General features: G+C 42.6%; 1 protein-coding gene and 1 pseudogene across 1 annotated transcript in view; one reads left to right on the forward strand and one right to left on the reverse strand.

Moving 5' to 3' along the window:
• Positions 1 to 19,576, forward strand: part of LOC124625231 (fatty-acid amide hydrolase 2-A-like) — a 255,926-nt gene extending 236,350 nt beyond the window's left edge. Inside the window, exon 11 of the mRNA XM_047149155.1 lies at positions 17,073 to 19,576. Coding sequence (XP_047005111.1) covers positions 17,073 to 17,258 — 186 coding nt within the window. The 3' untranslated portion in view covers positions 17,259 to 19,576. The remainder of the gene's footprint in view (positions 1 to 17,072) is intronic.
• Positions 3,902 to 4,019, reverse strand: LOC124557182 (annotated as a pseudogene).
• Positions 19,577 to 21,261: the final 1,685 nt, after the last annotated feature.

The following is a 21,261-nucleotide window of genomic DNA, read 5'->3' on the forward strand; positions in this document are numbered from 1 at the left end:
TATTATAGTTTTGGAAATTTTCTTCTATGGCATCCAGTTGTGCCTTTGTGTACTTCCTTTTTGCTTGCCTAATGGATTTTGAAACCTGTTTTCTAACCTCGTTAAATAAATGTAGACTTTCTTGTGATTTTTTACTGTTATATTCTTGAAATGCCTTTTTTCTCCTTTCCAATGCATTTTCACAGTCTGAATCCCACCAAGGGAGTTTGAATATCTTTTTCAAGGGAATAGTTTCCTTAGCTATTCGCGTGATTTTAGAATGAAATTCTTCCCATGTGTTTGCCTTTTCCTTCTCCCATTCTTCTTTTACTTTAGATTCTTTAATCTTCTTGGTGTCATATTTCTGTATTTCTGTTTTCTTCTGATGACTTCTTCGTGCTGTAAACTTGATTTTAATTCTAGTTAGGTAATGGTCTGAATCAATGTTTGCTCCTCTGCGTACTTGGACGTCGTAAATTTCTTTTTGTACTGGGTATGAAATCGCCACATGATCTATTTGAAACTCGCCAATTTGTTGTATAGGAGATCTCCATGTCTTTTGTTTTCTTGGACATTTTCTTAGAGATGTTGACATTATCTTCAGGTTATTCTGCTTACATAGTTCGACGAGCCTTGTACCATTTTTATTGGTAAATTTATGTGCAGGATATTTGCCTACGGTTTTTTGGTGGATTTTCTCTCTACCAATTTGGGCATTAAAATCGCCGAGTAGAACTTTTGTATCATCTTTTGGAATCTTGGCCATTATATTCTCCAAATTTTCCCAGAACTTTTCTGTTTCTATGGGGTTTTTCTTGTTGTCTCCGTTTGTGGGAGCATGAACATTAACCATTGTGTATGTTTTGTTGGCACATTGTAAGCGCATCGTCATTATCCTATTATTTACGGGAGTAACTTCCTTGATGGAGCTGAGCACGCTCTTGTGTATGATAAACGCCATCCCGAGATGGGGGGCTCCTCTTCCGATTCGTTTATCCGTCTTGCTCTTAAAGATGCGATAGTTGCCATAATCTGATGTTTCTTCATCTGTAAAACGTGTCTCCTGTAAAGCTAGTATTACTATCTTTTGCTTTTCAAGTTCTGTTGTAAGGTTTAGAAGTTTTCCTGGTTGGATTAATGTATTTATGTTAAAGGTTCCAATGTATGTAGGTGTTTTAAGTGGAAGTTTGCCAGAGAGCTCCGACTTTCTCTGGTGTAATCGTGTAAGTCCAGGTTCCCCAGAATCCGAATTCCTGGTTGCCATCTGTTGATGGGTGGATTGGTTACCACCTGGGGTAATGTTGTTACTACTTGCACGAGTCATACTTGCTTGTAATCAAGTTGGTCCAGTGTTTCCACTGGGTGTTTAGAACCAGGGATTGTTAGTTCCTGGCGCATTATGACCAGCCGCACATTGTGTGAACAGACGCTGACCAGGATGCCGATGGTTCCCACTTCAGACGCGTCCTGGATTTGGGTGTTGACAGTGCTTATTGTAATGGCGGCACTTACTCGCCATGACACAGCAACGTCTTCGGGTTCTGTGGTTTTTGAATGAGTGTGACCCTTGCCAAAAGTCACCCTCCCACACCCTCGTGATGCTGCCGCCTCGGTCCGGGACTGCTTATTTGGGTTTCCCCTTATTCGCAGCTGTCCACCATATCTGATGGATCGTTCGCTATCCGCCAGCTGCGACCCGCCCTGTACCTGAGGCTCGGCTAGGGTATTTATATATATATATATATATATATATATATATATATATATATATATATAAAGCTCCTCCCGAACAGGCCATGAAGGCCCAACGGTTGCTAGCTAACATCCCAAAGATGTTCGAGCCCACATGCGGTTCCTCTTCGTCGAAATGTCTTAGCTCAAACTCGTCTGGGGGTTGAAACGCACGTGTCGCATTATACGCCCTAAATTATACACTTATGACCCTTTGGTTAACTTGTCTGGCTGATGGCAAGTTTGCGAAATTGTATGAAACAAAGTTAATGTAACATATAACAACAGTAATAATGATACCGGGAACTAAATTAACGACCCATAAATTATGTAGGCCACACAATTGCAGTTTGGTTAGAATAATGTTCATTCAGAAAAAAAAAACCAATGGCGAAAGTGGTCGCATTTAGAATTACTATTACATTCGAGCACATATCCATTTGACACAGTTCGATCATCACAATCTCATCGCGTAATACAAGTTATCTACGCGAAAAGTTACGCGTTCACATCAGGCGCGCGGCTGCTCACCGCTCAGAGACTAAGTCCCGCGATACCACACAACAGTCGGCTTTCGCGTCTCAATCCGAAATGTACCCTTTGGTGTGTCCAGCCGAACTGTCCGTTTTCGCGTCTCCATCCGAATTGTCCCCGTTGGTGTCTCGACCAGAATTGTACTCTTCGATGCCTAAACCAGAACTGCCTTCTGCCCATCTCCAAGCGCGTTTCCCGCGCGCCCAACATCTTCGTTGAACTGACTAGGGCAGTTCCCTTCCTGAAGTCGTACATGTGATTGGCTACAGCTTATTCTACACTATTTTAAATTTTAACATATTTAAATAATCAAAGCTTGATCATTTTCACGCTCTAAATAAAGTAATAATAATACCCATTACATAAAAAACGCTAAATTCTTTTACATAAAACCAATACAATTTCCTTCTTAGCTTTGAATGCCACGGCCATTAGCCTTGCACCAATGTGATTTCTGATAAATAAATAAAGAACAAAAGTAACTATTATGCACTAAACTTTACAACAAATATTCTATTACCTAATGATTCAATAAGGTGTCTCGCTGTCATCGCTCAATGTGTTTCGTGTGGAGGAAATGATGATCTGATGCTTAACTGAAAATACTGATAGTTTAAATTTGCTATATATTTTAAACGAATAAAGTTACAGCGTTGATATATACAACATTTGTCATTTTAATGATGCGCTTCTATATGAAATGTCGATCGTTAAGATTGACCAAAGCGTTCAGATTTTAGCATTCAGGTCTTTGTTACAAAACTTGTTACTTTCACTTCAACAGTAAATCCTAAAGTATTATAGATATGATCAATATCAGGTTTTATTGGGTTCACCATGAAATTTTATGAAGTATGGTAGATTAAAATTACTGTAGCTTCATTCCCTGCACTACTACAGAATGAAATAATTTTCAGCGATGTTCCGCTTTATGGCCGATCTTAGGTCCGCCACATTTAACACTGCTGCGTTTCCCTGGCCACAATCGCCTTCTACTGGGTTTCCTTATGACGTAGGTTCTCGTCTGACTCACTCGCACACTACAGCGCAATAGACGCCTGTGAATTTCCCCATCTCGTGGCGAATCTGCGCACGGTCTACATCTACATCTATATCTACATTTATACTCCGCTAGCGACCCAACGGTGCGTGGCGGAGGGCACTTTACGTGCCACTGTCATTACCTCCCTTTCCTGTTCCAGCCGCGTATGGTTCGCGGGAAGAACGACTGCCGGAAAGCCTCCGTGCGCGCTCGAATCTCTCTGATTTTACATTCGTGATCTCCTCGGGAGGTATAAGTAGGAGGAAGCAATATATTCGATACCTCATCCAGAAACGCACCCTCTCGAAACCTGGACAGCAAGCTACACCGCGATGCAGAGAGCCTCTCCTGGACGACAGGGTTCGTTTCACAGTTCCTGAAGGCTGGCTCTTTCGGCCATATACTTAAATGAGAGCTAAATGCTCGTTAACTCACACGGTACTGACCGGCCTCCGTGTCATAGTCAGCACATAGACGTCACTGGATGCGGATATGGAAGGGTATGTGGTCAGCACATCGTTCTCCCGGCCCTATGTTAGTTTCCGACACCGGAGCCACTACTTCTCAACCAGGTAGTTCCTCAGTTTGCTTGACAAAGGCTGAGTGCACCCCGCTTGCCAACAGTGCTCGGCAGACCGGATGGTCACCCATCCAAGTGCTAGCCCAGCCCGACAGCGCTTAACTTCGGTGATCTGACGGGAACCGGTGTTACCACTGCGGCAAGGCCGTTGGCATCTCAAGTAAATGGAAGAAATATGTTTCCAAACAAGAAACACAACATAAACCGTCGATATTTCATTTGCACTGCTGTGCTGATATTTTCTGCGTAATAGATAAATGAGCATAAAAAACTAAAAGAATTAAATTGCTGTGGAATCATCAGTCCGTTGTACCAACACACTTGGAAAATATTCCTGACTAAACTCTGAAATTACAACTCGTATAATGCTCTCTGGTTTCCAGCCGAATGATTTCGTCAACGTTTCTATGAATGTCACTCATATGATCCTCTGGTGAATTATCGAAAGTAGCAGGTGGATGGTGTGGCTATGGGGTTTCTCCTCATATCAAATAAGCAATCTATTCACGCAACATTCTGAGGAAAGTGGTATAGAGACCGCACGCCTCAAACCGGAACACTTCTGTATTACACGTGGATGATACCTTCATTGTGTGGCCACTTGGCAGGGATACCGTGAATTTCTTGAACACATCAACATCATCCATGAGAACATACAATTCACCATGGAAGTAGAGAAATGTGACTGCGTCTAATTTCTTGACATTTAGATACGGAAGAAGCAAAATGGCACGTTAGGTCCCTCTGTATGCAGAAAACTGGCAACAGACAAGTCAGACTTGCATGCATGCAGCTGGCACAACCCAGGCAAAGGCAGGACTGTTTCGAGAACCACTTGTCCTCAGGGATCGGGCCATAGCCGACCAAGAAAGCCTGTCTACCGAACTGCGACACCTGAGGGAAGTCTTCCAGAGGAAAGGCTAGTGACACACAGATTAATAACCGCAGCTCCGAAATAACACAGGACCAGGACAAGCGATAATCGTTTCTCCCTCATGTGCGACCACCGACAGGAAATATTACAAGGATCTTCGAGAAATGTGATGCTAAAACCATCTTCCGACTATCGCGAAAGATTAAAGATCTTGTTCGCTCGCCAAGGATCCACCGGGAATGCACATGCCGGATGTCTGCAGCATTCAATGTGAGTTTGAGCTGCGATACATCGGACAAACCCAATGCTGCGTTCAACAGCGCTGCTTGAAATTCACCAGATATATTCGTCTTGCGTAGGAAGCCAAAAGCTGGAGAGAAAGCCATAAGTTTGATTTTGAACGGGGAAGAGTGCTGTGCAGTGCGAGTGGATTTTGGCACGGCGTAATGAAGGGAGTCATCAAAATTAGGACTCATGATCACCTCGTGAACAAAGGTGGTGGCTATCACATGAGCTCTTCTTGGGATTCGTTATTGGCCATAATATAGTGCGATCGCTCCCAGCCTAGAGGCATGACAACGCGCGAGGTGATGGCTGACTCACTACACCGGAACTCGAGCCCGTTCCCTCCCACTCCTCGCCCATCCACACTCATACCCTTCCTGTGGCAGGGGGAGGGTCCAGCCCAGAGCGCTGCATCGCCTATATAAACAGCACCAACCTACCGTCACGAAGGCACAGTGCACACATCGAACAAGTAGATTGTATACTCATAAATACTTTTCACAAACACGTTTCACTTTTTCTGACACATATTGTATCACAGTTAGATTTAAAATAGTTGTCATCTCCTGGTTCTGATCCTAGTTTTCAGGAGATTTCACTTGGTTGGAAGGCATATGCCAGAATGGTAATCCCCTCCCATTTATTCCCAATAGGGAACACCACTGCCCCTCTAGCAGTTCGCTTGGAATTGGACTGAACCCTCCCTGATTCAGTACTCTAACAATACTCTCTGCCTGTAGAATGGAGTGTATTAAAAAGTCTTCCCCATATTTCGCTAGAAGATGAGCGTGAAATCATCGAAAAGTCGCGACATTTTTATGAACGGATTTGGCTGGAAACTCGAGAGCTTTATATTAGTTCAGCCGCCATGGAAGACAACGAGATCTCTCACATTGTCGATGGAGTCAGATCTCTCCCTCTAAAATGAATAAGTGGGTCTTCTTATGAACTTTAGGTTTCTTCTCATCGTAAATAAATGCTTGACAACGAAATAAATTCAGAAGAGCTGGAAATTAGCCATAGTAATTCCTGCATTTAAGACGTCAGAATACGAAACACTGTGAGAATTTTAGGGACATACTTTCACTCAACAATGGATGTAAAATATTTTCAGAAGTAATAACACAATACCTCTCAATAACTTCAGAAAACGCCTTGTTTAGAAAATATCTCGCTTTGGGAAGGGCGTTTACACAACACCTCATCAGAGAAATAAATGAAAAGCATGTAGATTTTAACAGAGAAATATATCTGCCATTTATTAATTGCAAATGTTTTTGACAGTTTGACAATGTAGACGGGTGAACGTAGTAGGAAATATTAAGCAGGAGAGGCGGTACTTACTAAGAATAGTCCATGAAACGACCTACCAAAACTGCAATTGTTGAAAAAGACTGTTAAATTAATAACAAATGCAGGATGACGGCAGTGATGCAGTTTAGCTCCGATACTTCTTACTATGTATGTTGATGTTACGCTGAGGCACTGGCTAAAAGAAATAGTTTTACGCTAACTTTACGCATCGTAATATGTAAAGACAACACTCTTTGCTGATGACCAACTTCCTATAGTTGAGAGCGAGGAGACCCTTCAAAAGCCATTTATAAATTAAATATAATTGCCAAGGGCGATAACTTAATAATAGGGTCCAAAAATCAGAAGTCATGTCTTGTAAAGCTCGAGGCCCAGCCCCAAGAACAGTTGTAATAAACGAACAGAAAATAGAGAGACTAAATGAATTCAGCATCTTGGGAAATACTACCTCCTTCAGAATCTAAAAAACATATCGAAAAAACTGAAACATTTACTTGTATTAATGGGGCAGATACGGAACACTGAATAAAAAGACGAGACCATAGTAATGTTTTAAAAAACACTGGCAATACTTAATGACAGTGAGAGTTAGATAATAAGAGCTGGAAATCGACAAGCTGCGGAAATGAGGTTTTTTAGAAGAACAGCTGACAGAGACTGGGACTTAAAACTATAAATGAAGAAATCAAGGAGTATAGAAAGGTTATGGAGAGATTGCGTTACAGGAATTAATGCAAATAGAATGCCTAAAAAAATAATACACCTTCGACCGACGGTGATGACATCAATAGGTAGACCAAGAAAGATGTGAGAAGATCAAATAGTTAGACAATAGAGGCATTCAGCAGGATAATGTAGCAAGCAAATCTCTTACACTTGAAGAAAGTAGAAGAAGAGTCTTGAATGGAACGTTGGAGCTAAGTCCCTGTACTGGCTGCCTGTAGCATTCTTCTAGGCCAGTGATTCCCAACAAGGGCTAATTACCGCTGAGGAGAAAAATGAAACTTAATGAGGGGTAAAAACAAAACGGTGCGACTGCGTTTCTTCCACAAAACTAAACTACTTTTAGGAAATCATTACAGTAATCACAATTTTGTATGGCTGTGATACCAATAATTTCGATTTTATTTTCAAAAAAATACGAGTACTAACATTAACGCATGAAACTACAGAGTGTAGCGGCAGCCGCCGAGTCGAGAGGACGCGCAGCAAAGCAGCAGCAGCACTTTTGTTATAAACTGTAAATTAATTTAGTCTTTGTTTTTTGTTTTCTGCAAAAAAAGTGACCTGTACGTGTGTATTTTACTGTATATATTAGTGGTTAGAAAATTAATCTTAGGTTTTGTTTTTGCGTAAGTCTTGAGAATATCGTTGTGTAGGGCGGCTTCCTAGTGTAAATTTTCCGTGTAGTGAAAATTATTTCTGTTTAATAGCTTTCGCTCTCAGAGTTCAGTGAGAAATGTGCGCACCAACTTTTAGTGTTACCTTCTTCTCCTTTGGTATATTTTCAAACCCAGTAGGGCCATTTGAGCCCTTATTTCTATTTTATACAGAGTACGATAAGGCTATGGACTGTGCTTCTTGTGAGCGGACGCAAGGAGAGTTGGCTGCTGTCCGTAAACAGCTGGAAGCTGCGTTGGCTACCGTCGACAAGCGTCTAGCTAATACTCGGAGTTGCGGTGACGTCGGGGCGCCAGTGACGATCCCTGCGACATCTTTGGTGTCACTGGAATCCCCTGGTGGCCCGGACATTACTGCGACTTCCGATACGCATCTCCGTCCTCACTCCAGAGCGGGTGGCAGACAGTGGTGGGTTCGCGTCTCACTGGGCGGAAGGCGAAAGAGGGAGCATGCTGTAAGGCTTGCTCTCTACATCTTAGCAACAGGTACGAGGTGCTACCAAGTGTTGATGATAACTCTGAGCCAGCACGGGCTGCCTCTCCTGTTGGGCCAGTGGTCGATTTTCCTGCCCAGTCCGGACAAGTACAGAGGGTGGGTATGCTAGTCATTGGGAGCTCCACTGTTAGGCGGGTGATGGAGCCCCTCTTGGAGATAGCAGGCAAGGCGAGAAAGAATTCCAGTGTGCATTCGGTATGTTTGTCGGGAGGTCTCCTCCGTGATGTGGAGGAGGCCCTGCCGGCGGCTGTTGAGCGCACTGTGTGCAACCGGCTGCATATTGTGGCACATGTCGGCAAGAATGATGCCTGCCGCTTGGGTTCTGAGGCCACCCTCGGCTCCTTTCGGCGGCTCACTGATTTGGTGAAGGCAACTAGCAACGCACGCGGGGTGCAGGCTAAGCTGTCTGTTTGTAGCATCGTACCCAGGGTTGATCGCGGTCCTCTGGTTTGGAGCAGAGTGGAAGGTCTAAATCAGAGGCTCAGACGGCTCTGCGATGGTATCGGATACGAATTTCTCGACCTCCGCTATCAGGTGCAGAATTTTAGAGTCCCCTTTTATAGGTCAGGCTTGCACTACACGCAGGAAACGGCTACTAGTGTAGCGGAGTACATGTGGCGTGCACATGGGGCATTTTTAGGTTAGAGGACCCCTCCCTTGGGATCAAAGACAATTTGCCTATTAAATCAGTTACAGCGACATCAGAGAATCTCGGTCCTCGTTGATCAGAGACAGAAAAGGTTAATATAATTTTAGTAAACTGCAGGAGCATCCAAGGAAAGGTCCCACAATTAGTATAGCTTATTGAAGGTTATAATGCGCAGATAGTATTGGGAACAGAAAGCTGGTTGAAGCCAGACGTCAGTGACAATGAAATACTAAGTTCAGACTGGAACGTTTATCGTAAGGATCGGTTAGTCGCCAATGGTGGCGGCGTGTTTATTGCAGTAAAAAATTCGATAAAATTTAGTGAAGTTATCACAGATTCCGAATGTGAATTAATCTGTGTGAAATTGAGTATCAAAGAACGGTCAAAACTGATGATCGGATGCCTTTATAGACTACTTGGGTCAGGATCTGAGGTTGTAGGGCGCTTCAGACAGAGCTTTCAGAATATCATTAGTAATTTTCCTGATCATGCCGTTGTAATAGGGGGTGACTTCAACTCGTCAGGTATAGATTGGGAGCGTTATGCTATCAAAACTGGTGCCAGAGACAGGGATTCGTATGGCATTGTTTTGGATGTCCTGTCCGAAAATTACTTTGATCAGATACTTGGAGAACCAACTTGTGAGGGTAACGTCTTAGACCTCCTGGCAACAAACGAATCTGAACTTATCGAATCAGTTAACGTAGAGGAAGGTATCAGTGATCATAAGGCAGTGACAGCATCTATAACGACGGGTCCTACAAGGAATAAGAAAGGTAGGAAGATATATTTTCTCAGCAAGGCTGACAGGATACAAATTTCAGACTTCTCAGCAGTCAGCATCAAATGTTCGTTGATGAGGACGAAGATGTGGGGAACAAATGGAAAAAATTCAAAGTCATCGTTCAATATGCCCTAGACAAGTATGTTCCGAGTAAGGTTTTAAGGGGTGGGATAGATCCACCCTGGTTTAATAACCATGTTAGAAAAGCGCTACGTAAAAGAATAGCACTTAATTCAAGAGAAGTAATAAGCTAGCTGACAAACAAATGCTGAACGAAGCGAAAATGAGCGTAAGGAGAGCAACGAGAGAAGTGTTCAATGATTTTGAAAGTAAAACGATGTAAACCGACCTGACTAAAAATTCTAAGAGATTTTGGTTGTATGTAAAATCAGTAAATGGCTCAAAATCATCTACTCATTCTCTCAGCGACCATACCGGCACCGAAACGAAAGATAACAGAGAGAAGGTCGAAATACTGATTTCGGTCTTCCGAAGTTGTTTCACCGCGGAAGATGGCAACTTTGTCCCTCCTTTCAATCGTCGCTCGAACGTCGAACTGGCAGATATTGAGATAACCGATCGCGAAATTGAAAAGCAGCTACAAGTGCTTATTTGGAAATTTGTGGTAAGGTCTTATGGGGCCAAACTGGTGAGGCCACCGGCCCCTAAGCTTATGCACTACTTAATCTTACTTAAACTAACTTACGCTAAGAACAACACACACACCCATACCCGAGGGAGGACTGGACCCTCCGACGGAGGAAACGGCGTGGAACGTGACAAAACGTCCAAGACCGGGCGGCTATCACGCGCGGCTCAATCACTTAGTAGTGGAAAGGCTACAGGACCAGATGAGATACCTATAAGATTGTATAAATATTATGCGAAGTAACTTGCTTCCTTTCTAGCAGTAATTTATCGTAGATCGCTTGAGCAACGAAAGGTACCTAACGACTGAAGAAAAACGCAGGTCATTCCCGATTTTAGGAAAGGCGTAAGACAGATCCACACAATTGTTGACCTACGTATATCGTTATGCCAGTCTGTTGTAGAATTACGGAACATGTTTATGCTCAAGAGTTACGACATTTTTGGAAAATGAACAGCTCATCTATAAAAATCGTCATGGATTCCGCAAACAGAGATCCTGCGAAACTCAGCTCTCTCTGTTCCTCCATGAGATCCACAGCGCAGTGGACAACGGCGCTCGGGTTGATGCCGTGTTCCTTGACTTCAGTAAGGCATTTGACACCGTCCCGCATTGCCGTTTAATGAAAAAAATACAAGCTTGCGGAGTATCTGAGGAGACCTGCGATTGGATTCAAGACTTTCTTGCAGATAGAACTCAACACGTCACTCTTAACGGAACTAAATCGGCACATGTATAGGTAATATCCGGAGTAGTACAGGGAAGTGTGATAGGACCGTTGTTGTTGTTCACAATATACATAAATGATGTAGTAGAAAGCGTCGGATGCTCTTTAAGGCTATTCGCAGATGATGCTGTTGTTTGTACCAAAGTAGCAATACCAGAAGATAGTAAGAATTTGCAGTACGTCCTGTAGAGAATTGATGAATGGTGCAGACTCTGGCAGTTTCCCCTGAACGTAAATAAATGTAACATATTGCGCATACATAGGAATAGAAATACACTACTGTACAGCTACACTATTTATGACAAACAGCTGGAGACAGTGTCTGTCGTAAAATATTTAGGCGTAACTATCCAGAGCGGCCTCAAATGGAATGAACATACAAAACAGATAGTTGGAAAAGCAGACACCAGACTGAGATTCACCGGAAGAATCTTAAGGAAATGTAACTCATTCATGAAAGAAATGGCTTATAAGATGCTTGTTCGCCCGATTGTTGAGTATTGTTCATCTATCTGGGATCCCTATCACGTAGGACTGATAGAGGAGATAGAGAAGATTCAACGAAGAGCGGCGCGTTTCGTCGCGGGATCGTTTAGCTGGCGAGAGAGCGTTACGGAGATACTAAAGAAATTCCAGTGGAAGACGTTACAAGAGAGACGTTGTGCATCACGGAGAGATTTACTATTGAAATATGGGGGCACCACTTTTCAGGAGCAATTAGACAACACATTACTTCCCCCACACACATCTCGCGTATTGACCACGAGGAGAAAATTCGAGAAATTAGAGCCTACCCAGAGGCTTACCGAGAACCATTCTTCCCATGCACTATTCGCGAGTGGAACAGGGTTGGAGGGATCAGACAGTGGTACCGAAAGTACCCTCCGCCACACACCATTTGGTGGCTTGCGGAGTATGATGTAGATGTAGATGTGGAGGTTACTGCTTGTGAAACAAATGTATGAACATCTTCTTCCTCACAAAGTCTACACATTATGCACATGCTTTGTACTTTGTACCATGAATCTATGGCAGTAAAACTGAGGCATAAAAATCAGATTTTAAATATCTCTCGAAAATGTTGTTCCAGGCTGTAGGTGTTTCCCACAATGGATCAGAAATTGCTTATTATTCACTTTGCAACAAATAAACAAACCGGTGGCGCAACACAATAATAGTTACGTTATGACTATTAGATTGCCATAGGGCATACACATTATTATTATTACTATTATTATTAGTGGCAGGTGTCATACACAAAGCAAAGACAGCCTGAAGTCTTCCAGAATGACGTACCCTAAGGGAAAAAATTCTGCTATGGGTACATTTTTTGTATTATAAAATCTGTTTTTTGTAAGTTACTAAAACTTATTAACCACACAGCGATTCGTGAAAGAAAACTACATTATATCTTATACGATTATCACAATGTATTATTAGAAAGCGTACACAGTCTCATGTCATGAAAGCCGTTGGACAAAATGATATGTCTCATCTGGAAAGGTCTCATGTAATCGGCACAAAAGTGTGGTTTATCGAACTATAGGTAGGCTATCAAATGCATATTGTTTGCTTTATTTAATATAACAGATATTTACATGCCATCAATGTCTACTTGCTTAACAGGTTACCAGTTTCATTACTCTTGGCCAACTCAAATGGAAGTTTCCTTACATCATTCGGTGTATGTCCAAATAGCTTGGATTCAAGGTCTTTAATGTGCTTTAACAGCTAAATTTCTAACTCTGTTGCAAACGTTTTCTGGTACTGGCCTAAACCTTTATCAGTTTCTAGAACTTCTTATTCTAGCCTTGTACTCTGCTTAAAGTAGCTTGAGGGACGCCGAACATTTTTGAGGCAAGCTGCCAGCCCATTTGTTTGTTATTAAAAGAATCCATAGCCTTCTGCATGCTCTCTGAATCACATGAGTAGCGGTTAGTTGCTGAGAAAGAAAGTTTCCACTTTTGCTGAACATGCTCTGAATGAATGTCATTCATATGATATGAAGTGTGATATTCTCCATAGAGGAACTAAAGGCATAAAACTGGCATTACTCGAAATTCTGGCAATTAATAAACACCAATCAAGGAATCCTGACCTGGCCCTGAACGACCAAGCATAGCTCCGTTACTCATCCTTACTAAAGTAGCAGCAGCCAATCATTTTTCTCTCATCATTAGATAATAAGCTTGTTATAACTGTTCCACACCCACACTCCATAGACTTCTTCCCACAGCCCCCTCCCCCCCCCCCCCCCGCGCTCCCGCGCCCCCTCCCCCTATTTTTCGGCCTGTTGATCACATTCACTAGTTTGTCGATATGACATAGTAACCTATACTTTTACTCACCTGTACAACATATTTCTCTTATACATTCCTATAGTTTTAATATTTGAATATATTGTAACATAAGATTTATTTGTTCGGAATTGCCGGCCGAAGTGGCCGTGCGGTTAAAGGCGCTGCAGTCCTGAACCGCAAGACCGCTACGGTCGCAGGTTCGAATCCTGCCTCCGGCATGGATGTTTGTGATGTCCTTAGGTTAGTTAGGTTTAACTAGTTCTAAGTTCTAGGGGACTAATGACCTCAGCAGTTGAGTCCCATAGTGCTCAGAGCCATTTTTGTTCGGAATTTCGTCGGGTATATGATTGTGTTTTGTCTCGATATAGTCATAAAATATCACATATCTTTGTACAATAGTATTTGTACAGCTATGAACTCTCGCTGAAGTTGTGTGGACTATCTATTTAGAATTAAGTTGTCTGACGATGACCTAAGAAGCCGAAAGACGGTTTATAACGAACTATTAAGTAGATATTATCGTAGAAGTTTGTAATACATCTATGTTCCCACAAGAACCGACGGGATATTTCATAAATGTAATAACAATAATAATAATAATTAACTACTTGTTATATTGCCATAAACAGAAACGACTGGAAGGATAGGAAGCGTAAACTGTGGTTGTGACATACCTGTAACATTTTAGCCATAGTTGCAACATTCCGTGTACAACGTGTAGACCTACATACCAGAAATATGCTTAAAATGCATGTGAAGGAAGTGTTTCCTCACCTTCTGTGAAAAAAGTGTCGTAAATCAATTATCCAGGTGAAGTATGCCACAGAAGAACAATTGTCACAACTTCTGAAATCCGATGTGTAGGGATTTTTCAGATAACACGTAAGCGTCTAAGGAAACGACCTAGCCGTTTTCTGGTGTAACAGTCACCAGTTCTAGGCGCTTCAGACCGGAACCACGTTGCTGTTACTGTCGCAGGTTCGAGTCCTACCTCGGGCATGGACGTGTGTGATGTCCTTAGGTTAGTTAGGTTTACGTAGTTCTAAGTCTAGGGGACTGATGACCTAAGATGTTAAGTCCCATAGCACTTAGAGCCATTTGAACCATTTGTCATCAGCATAAGAATAAACGTCGTAGCATAAACTGCTGCCTCTCGTGGCAGTACAAGAAACACAAGAAATGCATTTTAACAGACTACGTAATTTTAGAATACTTTTTCCTGTAGTGCACATATTTCAGCTTGACTGGTTTTAAATGTAACTACAAGGTGTTGGTGGAACAAGTGTCGCTAGGGAGAGGAGTGGTACTGAGGAAGCATGCTTTGTAGTAAGCGTCTAACACAAATGTGGACAGTTAGCTTTCTTTTCTGTAAAGGAGTTGTATGTAGCACTCACAATGCACTAAAAATCGTTTCGTCCTTCTATAAAAATGATTTTTACAAATAAATAATTCCGATCTTCTCACTAGCTCATTAGTTCGTGGTTTAAGAAAACATTTAGAAAAACTAAATACAATTTTGTACGAATGCGTGCTCTCGCGGCGATAACCATTAATAAAATTTTCTGGGGTTTCAAGCCATGTCAAGTGGTTAACTGCCCACGAGCTTCCGGCAGATATTTCGTCTGCCGTTGTTAAGTGGTTAACTGTCATGTGGATGCTGCTGTCCTGCGGGTGTAGCTGCTCCATTGCCGGTGACGTCATTGGTGCTCAGTCCCGCACCATATATGGTAATCTTTTGGTGTGGCGACCGCAGCGCCCGTTTCAATTCCACAATCACGTGATACCAGGCAGCACGGCACCAGCGATATCACTGGCGACGGCGCAACTATACAGGCTGTTGCAGAAAGGTGCGGCCGAACTTTCAGGAAACATTCCTCACACACAAAGAAAGAAAATATGTTATGTGGACACGTGTCCGGAAACGCTTACTTTCCATGTTAGATATCATTTTATTACTTCTCTTCAAATCACATTAATCATGGAATGGAAACACACAGCAACAGAACGTACCAGCGTGACTTCAAACACTTTGTTACAGGAAATGTTGAAAATGTCCTCCGTTAGCGAGGATACATGCATCCACCCTCCGTCGCATGGAATCCCTGATGCGCTGATGCAGCCCTGGAGAATGGCGTATTGTATCACAACCGTCCACAATACGAGCACGAAGAGTCTCTACATTTGGTACCGGGGTTGCGTAGACAAGAGCTTTCAAATGCCCCCACAAATGAAAGTCAAGAGGGTTGAGGTCAGGAGAGCGTGGAGGCCATGGAATTGGTCCGCCTCTACCAATCCATCGCTCACCGAATCTGTTGTTGAGAAGCGTACGAACACTTCGACTGAAATGTGCAGAAGCTCCATCGTGCATGAACCACATGTTGTGTCGTACGTGTGAAGGCACATGTTCTAGCAGCACAGGTAGAGTATCCAGTATGAAATCATGATAACGTGCTCCATTGAGCGTAGGTGGAAGAACATGGGGCCCAATCAAGACATTACCAACAATGCCTGCCCAAACGTTCACAGAAAATCTGTGTTGATGACGTGATTGCACAATTGCGTGCGGATTCTCGTCAGCCCACACATGTTGATTGTGAAAATTTACAATTTGATCACGTTGGAATGAAGCCTCATCCGTAAAGAGAACGTTTGCGCTGAAATGAGGATTGACACATTGTTGGATGAACCATTCGGAGAAGTGTACCCGTGGTGGCCAATCAGCTGCTAATAGTGCCTGCAAACGCTGTACATGGTACGGAAACAACTGGTTCTCCCGTATCACTCTCCATACAGTGACGTGATCAACGTTACCTTGTACAGCAGCAACTTCTCTGACGCTGTCATTGGGGTTATCGTCAACTGCACGAAGAATTGCCTCGTCCATTGCAGGTGTCCTCGTCGTTCTAGGTCTTCCTCAGTCGCGAGTCATAGGCTGGAATGTTCCGTGCTCCCTCAGATGCCGATCAATTGCTTCGAACGTCTTCCTGTCGGGACACCTTCGTTCTGGAAATCTGTCTCGATACAAACGTACCGCGTCACGGTTATTGCCCCGTGCTAATCCATCCATCAAATGGGCATCTGTCAACTCCGCATTTGTAAACATTGCACTGACTGCAAAACCACGTTCGTGATGAACACTAACCTGTTGATGCTACGTACTGATGTGCTTGATGCTAGTACTGTAGAGCAATGAGTCGCATGTCAACACAAGCACCGAAGTCAACATTACCTTCCTTCAATTGGGCCAATTGGCGGTGAATCGAGGAAGTACAGTACATACTGACGAAACTAAAATGAACTCTAACTTGGAAATTAAGCGTTTCCGGACACATGTCCACATAACATCTTTTCTTTATTTGTGTGTGAGGAATGTTTCGTGAAAGTTTGGCCGTACCTTTTTGTAACACCCTGTATAATCTGCAATCTAGCGAGCCGGCCGTGGTGGCCGAGAGGTTGTAGGCGCTACAGTGGAACCGCGCTACCGCTACGGTCGCAGCTTCGAATCCTGCCTCGGGCATGGATGTGTGTGATGTCCTTAGGTTAGTTAGGTTTAAGTAGTTCTAAGTTCTAGGAGACTGATGACCTCAGAAGTTAAGTCCCGTAGTGCTCAGAGCTATTTTTTAACATCTTATTACATTCAGGTGTAATGGATTCAGAAAGGTTGGGAAGCACTGAATCGAGGGCCTCCCCATAACTGCAACTCTACGGTGACTGTGTTACTTGCTCAGGTGGTGGCGGCGCCGAACCAGGACCGTCTGTGCTTCGCGGTGGCTCGCGAGTTGGAGGCGGGGCTTGGGGGTTGGCAGCCGCCAGCGCCCCACGCTGGCGCTGCTGCCGCCCCCATCACCGCCACCGGCGACGCCGCCTCCGCAACCGTCCCTGCCGCCGCCACCGTCATCCCAATCGGCTCTTAGCGCCGCCGTCCGCCCTTGAACTGCCGAGACTGAACCACCAAGGAGCAACGCTGGCCATCGCCACTCACCTCTGGCTGTGCTAACCTTCCAGCTGCCGCTGCGCCATCACAATGCGTCCAAAGAGTCGGTGCTAGCGTGTCTTCCTGTTCTTACAAGCAATAGTTTGAAAATTATCAACGGTTTTCTCCGTTTTTTATCGCGACTGATTGGGTTTTCAAAGGACTGCAGACTTAAAAAGCTCTGTTTCAGAGATTGCTTAGCGTAACGAAATACCTACTCCGCATCAAATGCCATGAAATTTAGCGTTGCATTCGGGTGGCTTATTTGATTGTGTGACTGGCAATAATCTCTTTTCAAGTTTCGAGAAACTACTTCTCATGAATTCACCGCTATCCTGTTGGGAGCAATACGTGTGTTCTTTCTGCATCCATCGCTCTTCCGTCTTCTGTATTGGCTATAGAGATACTAATGTGTTATTGAGGAAAATAATCTTACACGATGACTTACGATGCCCGCCCTTGCCTTCGAGGCCGCTAAAGCGTAGCACTGTGACTGCGCTCGACTTACAGACAGGCGGTTTGAATTTTGATTCATCAGTATGTGGCCAGGGGACGTGGTGGAGGAGTAGTTATAAACATCAGATTTAATATCAATGTCCTCAGTTCAAATTCCACATCTGCTTGGACTGCCACATGCGAGGGATAAAAGTTTTTGATGCTAATTCGTCTGTCGAATGGAAACTCAAGTCAGCAGTCCTCTGAAATTTTTGGAAGTAATAATTGCGCTCGTCATCAACTACAAAAACTTGACTCTGCACCTTATTTACACTACTCGCGGCCACCTATACGAAATAGTTACGCAGTTCGCAAGGTTGAGAAAGTGAATAAAGGAAACCTTTCAGGTTTAGGTGGCTGCGTTTCTTGGGTGCTCCACATCCAACAATTCTACACATTTAGTTTTACCTTCTGACGATTTTAATTTAACAAATTATGACGATGTGAAAATGTGTTACACTGAAAGAACTCATACATCGACAAACCTGTCTTAAAAAGGACATGTGTAACTGAAACCTCTTTCAGAGGGCAGTTGCGTCTATTACGGTGATAATATTGTTTTTTTTTTTTTTACTGATGTTATTATTACGTTACTGTGTAATCTGCACTATTCGAACGTACATGTAACTCGTACGACAGTCTATTCGCGAAACACGAAGGTCAACAAAGAGAGGGAGGGACAGATGAACGAAGGAAGTAATCACAATGTCAAAAAGGTAAAGTCATTTTTCTGCCTGCAAATAACGGGTGACAAAAATATAACTGACCAGGAATATATTTGAGTCTAAAACGAAATAAGCTGGTCTAATTAATGAACAAGATAACTGCACTTTACACACAATTGTAAATGTTCCGATTGCAAATGATATTCTTGCTGTATAAATGAAATTGTCAAAGTTTCAAAATCGCTTTTCGGGACAACTTTTACTTGGTCAATCTGTACCACAACATCCTTCAGAAATTCAGAGAACAAGACCGACTAGACTCCTGAAACCTACGTGAGAAGTGGACATATTTTTTACAATTTTAAAACTAAATGAAATATTTACCATGAAACGGAATAAAGTTCAACTCCCAAGTATTAAAGATTACGCTCCAGTATTTTATGATCGCAGCTACAGTTCTGAAACTAACAGAACGCCCAGGGGCTAGTGACGCCACGTTTCTTTTTTTTCCGTGACTTCACTGGTGCAACAAAGTTTTTTGTCTTTACCAAAAGTTTCATAGCGTCTATCTGCTTCGTCAGATGTAAATCCTTTTATTTTACTGTCGCTTCTGTGTTACTAACTGTAGATACTGTTCTTTTGAAGATACTTTACATATTACTGAACACTATACTTTTCGTACATTTTGTATGCACTCTGCACTACAGCACATGACTGATTAAGATAAAGAAACTGGTGACCATCTAACATAAAAGTCACTAATTGGCCTTCCAGACCGAAGATCTCTGACACGACGTGAAAACAGTAACAAACAGAGGAGTTGTGTGCTGCATGGAAACGTTTGAGGTGCACTAGACATTAAAAAGATGCGTACTCTTAAAATTGTGCACTCTCGATTTCCACTACTGATGCTGTGTTGTGATAATATTGTGAATGAACAGAAAACTAGCGTAGAATACTGAAGAGTAAAATGTTAACTGTAAACAAACAATGGGTCTGTGTGTATCTGTAATTATGTACTAGATTATAGGAGCTTCAACGATCCGTAAAAATAACTGATGTAAATGTAAAAATTAGTAAATATCGAGATATACTTTTATTACTGTTCTTATTCTATGTATAGCCTCTCAAAGTCAAAGCCAATAATCTCCTGATGGATAGAAATGTCAAGGCGTTTACCACGTAAGTATCTCTTGACTCTCATTTACAGACTTAAGAGGTACAATGGGATATTATATTTCATTATGAACCCTAATATTAAAAATTACACTTTTTTTCCATGCTGTAATATGATACCACCCCATTAAACCTGGACGAAAGCACTAAAAAGTCACCGATGTGAACCAGTAACTCACTGCCAACTACAAGATAAAGGAGACATGATGTTAGATATGTAGGAGCTTTTATGAACTCTTCAAGTCTGAAAACGGTAAACCGGACCAAACAAATTAAAAGTGACAGATTAGTTTCCGTCGTAATTTCACTGAGAACTATATTCCCAGTACATTACTATTTGTCAAACCGTTAGTTTGATGCTAGTTAGTTAGTTAGTTTGATGCTAGTAGACTTCTCTTGGCCAGGTATAGTCTGTTTTTTATGTCCTCCTTGCTCCGTCCGTCATTGATTATTTTGCTATCTATATAGCAGAATTCCTTGACTTCGTCATCCACAATTCTGATGTTTTCTTCTGTTCTCATTTCTGCTTCTTTTCATTAGTTTCGTCTTTCTTCGATTTACTCTCAATCCATAACCTGTAGTCATTAGGCTCTATATACCATTCAAAAGATTCTGTAGTTCTTCTTTACTCACTGAGGATAGCAATATCATCAGCGAATCTTCTCATTCATATCATTTCCTCCTCAATTTTAACCCCGCTCTTGAATCTTTTCGTCATTGCTCCTTCGATGTATGAGTTGAACATGAGGAGCGCAAGACTACATGCCTGTCTTACACCCTTTTCAATCCGAGCACTTCGTTTTTGGTCTCCCCCTCTTCGTTCTTGTGCATATTATACATCACCCGTCGTTCCCTGTAGTTTAATCGTTTTTTTCTAAAAACTTCAAACATCTTTCACTATTTGACACTGTCGAACGCTTTTTCCAGATCGACAAATCCTATGACCGTGTCTTGAGTTTTCTTTACTCTTGCTTCCATTATAAACCGCAGCGTCAGCATTGCCCCTCTGGTGCCTTTACTTTTCCTAAAGCCAAATTGATCGTCGTCTAAAAGATCATCGATTTTCTTTTCCATTCCTCTATATATTATACTTGTCAGCAAGTTGTATGCATGAGCTTCTAAGCTGATTGTGCGATAATTTTCGCACTTGTCGGCTCTTGCAATCTTAGAAATTGTATGGATGATTCTAGTATGAAACTTACACTCTGCAGCGGATTGTGCGCTGATATGAAACTTCCTGGCACATTAAAACTGTGTTCCGGACCGAAATTCGAACTGGGGACCTTTGCCTTTCGCGAGCAAGTACTCTACCGACTGAGCTATCCAAGCACGACTCGCGACACCTCTTCAAAGTTTTAATCCGCCAGTACCTTGTCTCCTACCTTTCATACTTCACAGAAGCTCTCCTGCGAACCTTGCAGAACTGGCACTCCTGGAAGAAGTCTCCGCAATATCCTTTCTTTCAGGAGCGCTAGTTCTGCAAGGTTCGCAGGAGAGCTTCTGTGAAGTATGAAAGGTAGGAGACAAGGTACTGGCGGATTAAAACTTTGAAGAGGTGTCGCGACTCGTGCTTGGGTAGCTCAGTCGGTAGAGTACTTGCTCGCGAAT

Source organism: Schistocerca americana, chromosome 1, assembly GCF_021461395.2.
Source record: "Schistocerca americana isolate TAMUIC-IGC-003095 chromosome 1, iqSchAmer2.1, whole genome shotgun sequence".
Classification (NCBI taxonomy): Eukaryota; Metazoa; Arthropoda; class Insecta; order Orthoptera; family Acrididae; genus Schistocerca; species Schistocerca americana.